The 7,201-nt window shown below is 46.3% G+C and overlaps 2 protein-coding genes across 2 annotated transcripts; both read left to right on the top strand.

Moving 5' to 3' along the window:
• Positions 1-2,052: 2,052 nt before the first annotated feature.
• Positions 2,053-3,066, top strand: Pmar_PMAR019723 (Carbonic anhydrase, putative; the record flags this gene model as incomplete). The annotated part of the gene is made up of 1 exon (XM_002766312.1): positions 2,053-3,066. One exon carries the CDS (start codon positions 2,053-2,055, stop codon positions 3,064-3,066), a length of 1,014 nt encoding a protein of 337 aa, XP_002766358.1.
• A 1,648-nt stretch (positions 3,067-4,714) lies between these two features.
• On the top strand, positions 4,715-5,671 carry Pmar_PMAR019724 (hypothetical protein; the record flags this gene model as incomplete). The annotated part of the gene is made up of 2 exons (XM_002766313.1): positions 4,715-4,854; positions 4,906-5,671. 2 exons carry the CDS (start codon positions 4,715-4,717, stop codon positions 5,669-5,671), a joined length of 906 nt encoding a protein of 301 aa, XP_002766359.1.
• Between the last annotated feature and the right edge of the window lie 1,530 nt (positions 5,672-7,201).

Here is a 7,201-nt window from a genome sequence, read left to right on the forward strand (position 1 = left end):
CGAGGGACTTTCGATGAGATGCTCTGCCATGACCCTTTTCGCTAGCTAGTTCATTTATTTAGAGTCTCATATTCGAGCCGCGACTATCAGCCTTATAGAGTTATTGAACTTTCCTAGACGAGTGGAGCTGATCATCAGTTACTGATGTTCTCACCAGCGGAATTGTTTCCGTTAATCATGAAATTGTGCCCTTACTTGCAAAATTGACTCCCTTAATATATCGGATCACTATGTCTTTCTTGTTCGCTACAATGGAGCATTCATGTCAACCCGAGCGCCGAGTTTATATCTTCACAGTAAGGACCCTGCTAATGTATGTGAGGCCGCGGACATTGCGGATATACCAAATAGTTTAGTTGGTATAGAATCTCTCACCGTGCCTCTCACGTGCAAGGCTCACAATGTGAGCCTTGATCAGTTCTGTGAACTTTTACAGGAAACTCTATATCACAAGAACAGCATAAGGAGCTCCTGCGATACAATCGGCTCGATCCTAATGTCGACTATGTTCTCTCACGGTTATTTTCCAAAGAGAACCAAGGAGTCTCCCCGTCCTGCTGCGAACCGCGCAAACAGCATTGGTGGTCCCCGTATTCAACCTGTAGCGTCTTGGGGCTGGAGTGTGGTCCTTGCCAGTGATGAGTCTGGGGAAGATATACTTGGTGGGCGGAGGCTGCTGGAGACAGGTGCTGAACTATTCCTAATAAGGGTATTGAGATAACACTAGTATAACCGAGTTAGGATAGGACCAGGATAGGACTGATCTCGTAACAGGTACACCGAAAAGATTTATGCCGCGGCTCAAGAACCACACAGCGATTCTGCGAACAGGAATAGTAAGATTTTCAAGAGATCACAAGGCACGGACAACACAGGCTCCACCGGAAGGCTCCGTCGCAGGGCAAAAAGCAAAAAAGTGCAAATTCACAACAATTTATATTTCCTTCGACTTCTGCTGTTGTGCTTGTGTATAGCAACGCAGCGGCTGATAGTATCAGCCTGATACACACAAGAGCAAAGCAGATAACGCAAGTTCACTTTACAAATACGAAAATTCTCCGTATTGTATAACAGAGTTTGCCCGAATGAATATCGATATTATCGAGGTTCGGCTCACGATTGGTCCCTCATACAGTAGGAGACCCACTGCCGAATATCTTGTCTCCGAGTTATAATGAGCCGTGCCCGGAAAACAAGCGAGATAGAAGAGAATGTCATTACGGTCTTAAGACCCCAGAGTTACAACAACAAGCTCCTTTCTCGAGGAAGTGGCTTTTAACTTGGAACTTGCAGTTATACTTGTAGTTAACTTGGAAAGTTATATGGTCACTGCGTCACATACGACTATGTGACGCAAGCGCCAAGCCCCGGTTGTCCCGCTTCTGCACGCGACCCCGTTGACCGTTATTCGTCCAGTCTTGGCTTTCCTCACACAATGCACAGTGTAGCCCTCGTATTATATTCCTTACTGTGCTGTCTAGAGGGCTTACCTGTTCCCCTCATTACTTGCGAAGGGGCATGACTCGATTGTAGGGCCTATCTGAGATAGGCGATCTCGCATGAAGCCTCTCGAGATGCGCCTCAACTTCAGGAGCAAGGCGCGAGGAGCTTCACACCACAATAAGGTGACCTTATCCTTACATGGATATCTAGTCGAGCAAAACGTCCAGAAGTTGTAGATTATATAGGATGCAATACTATACTAATATAAGAGCAACCTTGGGACATCTAACGTAACGTCTTAAAGAAGGGACCAAAGATATCTCGTCTGATACGAGTTTGAGAGCACGTGAGGACAAAACCGTCTAGGCTCCTGTACAAGAGACCGCTAAGCTTAGTTCGATACCTCCTTGTGTCGAATGTGTTTTGAGCGGTGCCTCAACCGGTTTCATGCACGAAATAAAACTCACAAACTTGCGGCACTTCCTCCAAGAGGGTGAATGTCTATTGTAGTCCTCTTCTGTTTCCGAGGTATTGGTCCAGTTTCGTCCGATTTACGACGCCTGTTAGTTGGTTTGTCTGCTAGCGTTCAATTTAATGATGAGAAGCTACATGATCGTCCCTATCGCTATGATCCTATCATATGTCGCAGCCTATGGCGCCCATTGGACCTACGATGACCAGAATTCGTGGCCTGGTATGTGTACAATTGGCGAATCTCAATCGCCGATATCCATTGAGACCGGTGCTATCGATCAATCGGTCAGAATGGATGACCTACAAATCATTTACGATATCGTCGATAATGCTCCTTTGAGTATTTCTGATCATGGTATCGATGTGGTGGTCAATGATGACGAGATAAGGTACACAATTGGTAACGTCCGCGACTATGATAGTGACATCTTCATTTTGAGCCAATTCCACGCTCATTGGGGGTTGACTGATGAGTTCGGCAGCGAGCATCTATTCGAAGGCGTGTCCTACTCGATGGAGGTTCACTTCGTCCATTACAACCTGAAGTATGGCAGTGTCGGCGACGCTAAAGGGAAGACCGGTGGCTTGGCTGTGATTGGGGTCCTCTTCGAAATCGGCAAAGCTAACAAAGAGATTGAGAAGATCCTCGATGCCATCAACAGCGGCAACGATAATGTTCCTTCCATTAATTTGAATGCTTTAATTCCCGAAGATGCTCGGACTAAGCTTTTCAGTTATGATGGTTCTCTCACTACACCGACCTGTGACGAGAATCTCCTCTGGTATGTGGCGAAGACGACAATGACTGTAAGCAAAAATCAGATGGAGGCGCTCAGGTCTATTGTCGGTCCCAATGGAGATATCATCGCGCCTAACTACAGAGATGTACAGCCATTGAACGGTCGAAGTATTTATGTAACCGACGCCTTGAAGCATGATGTGGCGGCATATTGTCAGCGTATATGTGATAATTTGATGTCTTGTGCTCATTCAAAGCATGGCTCATATTGTAAGAGCAACGGAGTATGCTTCGGTCTTTATCACAAGGATGATAGCTATTGCTTCCAACCCACTGATCTCACCGACTGTAACGATTCTGTACTCGAACCCGTGATGTGCTCTTCTATGGATGCTTTTATTATGGTTTAATAATTCTAATTGTGATGTTCTCTACGGGCGTTTATCGATGATCAGCGTTCAATAACAGATAGTCGCTCGTATGCGTCCTTCTGCTCTCTCATTGTAGATCTCAATTTCTTCGATCTCTGTTACTCGGATGTAATTGCGTGCGGAAATCACATGCGTATTTCGTGCGAGTCGAGATATTGCCATCTGCACCATTCCGTTGGACGCATATACTTACCTACTCTATTACTCGAGTTGGCCTCTGCTCGGGACTTGGCTGGCAATTGTCTTCAGCCTGTGGGGGAATCTCAGCAATCTCGAACTTTTTGATACTCATATCAGAATAAAGAAATTTTTCAATGTTATATCAATATTGTTTGTGTCGAGTTGAAAGTGCACATCCCATTTCCCTGTGAGTGTATTTGTATCCTCACTTCTTTAGTAAGTGCATATCACTAGCTCTTTTTTCGCCCTTCATTTCTACAGGTTCCTCCACTAAATTCGTACCACTAACGTTTGATACTCCCGTTGTGTTCTTCAGATTCTGTCATTTAATTTTCGGCCTGTCAATTTCTAGCCTTCGGCACTTCGAAGTTAATGAGAAATTGAAAAGTGATAGAGAAATTTCTCCACGTATTCTTAGCATGCACGCGTCAAAATCGCGCCTCAAAATACCAACTTCTACTAGGGAAGTACATCAACAACTTTGCGCCTAAACTAGTGCTATGAATCAACAGAAAGAGGATCTTTCGTAATGGTATTCCTCCATAACTCATCCCCATAGTTGCCATTTCGGTCACTGGCCGAAATTCTCCGTTTCGGCCTCGTAAAACAGGGGTAAACCGAGTCCGACAAACCTCACGCTCCTAAGGCTATTTGCTCAAGGACCCTAAGGAGCGGCTCCTAAGTGTTCCGAAGTACAGTTCCGTAGCCTCCTCCATTAAGAACCTTATCTTAGGAGACGAGCTAATACCCCTTCTATCCCCTTTCCCTCTTTCCTTTTCGCGACAACAATGTCTGTTGGTAAGGGGCGCGTTGTACCACGTCGTTCAACACTACTATGTGCCGCCGCATATTATCCCAGCTCACCTGAGCTGCATACTCAGTTTGATGATACCACCATTCACTGCTGTTGTTCATGCGTGCAGCGGACCGCACCATGCGGCACGCAAGCGCATGGCTTCTCATAGCATAAAAAGGGGAAACGCTATGCGTTTATGTGCCTACTATTATGAAATTGATAGAGCGAGGTATAAGACCTTGTGAATATTACGTAAGTACCACAACCACTATCGATGTCATCACCGAGGTGATTGAGTTCACCTGAGTCCTTCCAGTCAGAGCGTGAGGTAGAGGAGGTACACCTCACGTAACATTCTTAGCCTCCTTACTTCAAGGAACCCTCCACAGTTGTATGGAAGCGCTCCTTCCTCGAAGAAGGCTCCCTGAGTTATAGAGCCAGTGAGAGAATCTGTTTGCGCCCAACTGTAGAATGGTTTATCTTGCGATCTTAGTCTCTCTTCCAACTCCTTTAGTTCCCCTCGCAATGTTGGTAGGCGAGTGCATGCGATGAGGTGTCGCTTTATGTGTGTCACGATTTCTCCCGAGTCCGGATTCATTCCTTTCTCGCGTCGGAGAAGGATATTCGATCTCAGCAATTTCCAAAATCCTGATGTACCACCGCGACTCTAACCCGGTCTCGTTCGTCAGCAGCACCATCCCCTCAAGTTCTCCTGGGCTGCTCAGTTCCCCTCAACTCGTGTGCTCCCCAGCTTCCACTTCTACTGCTAGTACAGACCATCCCGCTCACAGGTGAGTTGCATCGACGTGCTCTCGTAGGTGTCCATTGTTGTTCTTCGTCAGATTTCGTTCTCGATTTTGCGTGTACAACGTAGCTGGCGGGAAAGGGTGTCTAGACGGCGATAGGTGTCCATTTGCCCACTCGCCTTACCAACTAGCTCGTCCCAAGTCCTATCTATGCCCTTCTAAGGCCGGATACTGTTGTGGTCGCAAGCCATGTCCTTTCGCCCACGACGAAGCCGAGCTTGAAAAGTCCCCGATGCCGGTGATCAAGAGGCTCTGCAAGTACCTCGGTAGCTCTCATGGCTGCAACTTGGGCGATGGTTGTCGTAACGCTCACTCTCATGAAGAGGTCGTGTCTGGTATCCGACTCGCTGGCTCTAATAGAGTCGATCTTAATAACGACTATGTTCTCTCTCTTTATCACGGCTGCCCTCAACCGAAGAGCACCAAGAAGTCCTCGGACGCTGCTACGAGTCGTGCTGCGAACAGTATTGGTGGTCTCCGTATTGAATCGTACGAGTCCAATCCCTCAGCCGATCGCTCTCAGCCACTGCTCTGGTTGCCTCTATCACATTCTTCTTTGGGACCTTCTACGCCTCAGAGCCACAATAGCTCAGATATCACTACTCCCTACGCTTGTCACATCTCTGATTCTATGAACCGCGCCATACTTGAGTCCGTCGCTGCTAGTGTTGTCGAAAACCACGTGCGCACTGTCGCTGTGGCTGATATACTATCATGTCTGAGCTTTCTTATTGACAGTGGCTTCGATTCGAAGGCCCTTAATGAGTCGCTTGTTGATTCTCTCTCTAAGTATGATCCCTAATAAGCGGATGCCGACTGCTGGGAAATCTATCACCGGTATTCGCGAGGTATATTTTTTCTTAATGATTTTATGGTAGTTGAAGACTCAGCATTTTTTCTTTGTATTTAGTAGGTTGAAGTAATATGAACAGTAGGTTTGACGGACTTCTCAAGGGATCGCCCGGTCCGGCTGTCGACGGTCCGGGTTTTTTTGGTATCATCCGTATACTCAACTTCTGCTCATTTCGATATTTGGCGTAGTAGCTGCCATTAGTCTCGTGTGTGACTTCCGATGAGATTTTCTGACCCAGTCAGCTCGGTCACCCCATTGTCATTCGATGATTCATCATCGACGTGGCGTTTGAAGTAACTCAGTCATATCCGGCTTTGGCATTGCGTTATAGAGACTTCACATTGGTCTGCATTACGGGCATCTCAGAGTCGAGAACTTCACTCAACTGCCGCATAGCAAAAATCTGCATACGAATTTGCTGGCTCTACGAAATGCTCATTGTAGCCTCTTCAGTTGAGCTTATGGGTCGCCGTCGCTCAGACAGTGATTCGAGTCAGAGAGAGCGTTCAAGGCGGAAGAAGGGTCATCACAAACATCGGCATCGCGACGATGACAGGGGTAAGATGAGGACCCTATTGAGATACTTGTGTGGTATCTTGTCAGTATTGATTGGCATATATTCTTGTAGTGTCTAACATGAATTCTTACTGTTAATCTTGGTTGAAATGTAATGGGAAAGTGACTAAGATGGACCGAAGTCAAGCTCGTCTGTAACACTGTCATTCTTGCCTGCTCACTTGCATCGGAAAAGGTGCAGTAGGTGACAATCATGAATCAGTGAGCTCGTAGGTGAAGTTGTGAAGAAGGATAAGTCTCGGAAGAAGCACGATAAGCATCGTCATAAGAAACGCTCTCGTTCTCCGTCGGCCTCATCGAGTTCTGAGAGCTGCGAGAGAGTCTACTATGATGAAGAAAGGGTGGTGTCTCTCATACGAGATTGTATTCTGCATGATCCGCGGTCCTCGGGTAGGAGTAGATGTGCGTGGTTCAATCTCGAGGGGAATTTTATGTATCTTCCAGATGAGCTACTCGGCCTCTTCATCTCGCTGCATAATGGTGGGAAGATTAATATATCACAAGTCCCCACGGAAGGTAGGGAGGAGGGATCGCTGCTCAGCGTATAGTGGCAGCCCACCATAACTGTTTCTTTTAAATAGAAAAAATTCTTCAAGCTTTGCCCTATTTGTTCTCGTCGGTTTGGGGTTCTGCCTGTCTCTGCTCAGTCGATCGTTACTGTGTGGGACTTGCAGCCCCACATCAGATAGCCCCTGCCGGGAATCGAACCCGCGACCGTTAGGAATACTCAGAACTCCGAAGGCCTAGTCGTTACTCCCTATATATATTGATATCATATCAATCTATGTATACTAGTATTTTATTTCTACTCAGATCAGCTATTAATATGCATTAAATATGAGTGAATAGTGTCTATATGGTATTATTATATATTTTACTAATTACTGGATATCTATATTCTGC

The sequence above is a fragment of the Perkinsus marinus genome, assembly GCF_000006405.1.
Source record: "Perkinsus marinus ATCC 50983 genomic scaffold scf_1104296973076, whole genome shotgun sequence".
NCBI lineage: Eukaryota > Perkinsozoa > Perkinsida > Perkinsidae > Perkinsus > Perkinsus marinus.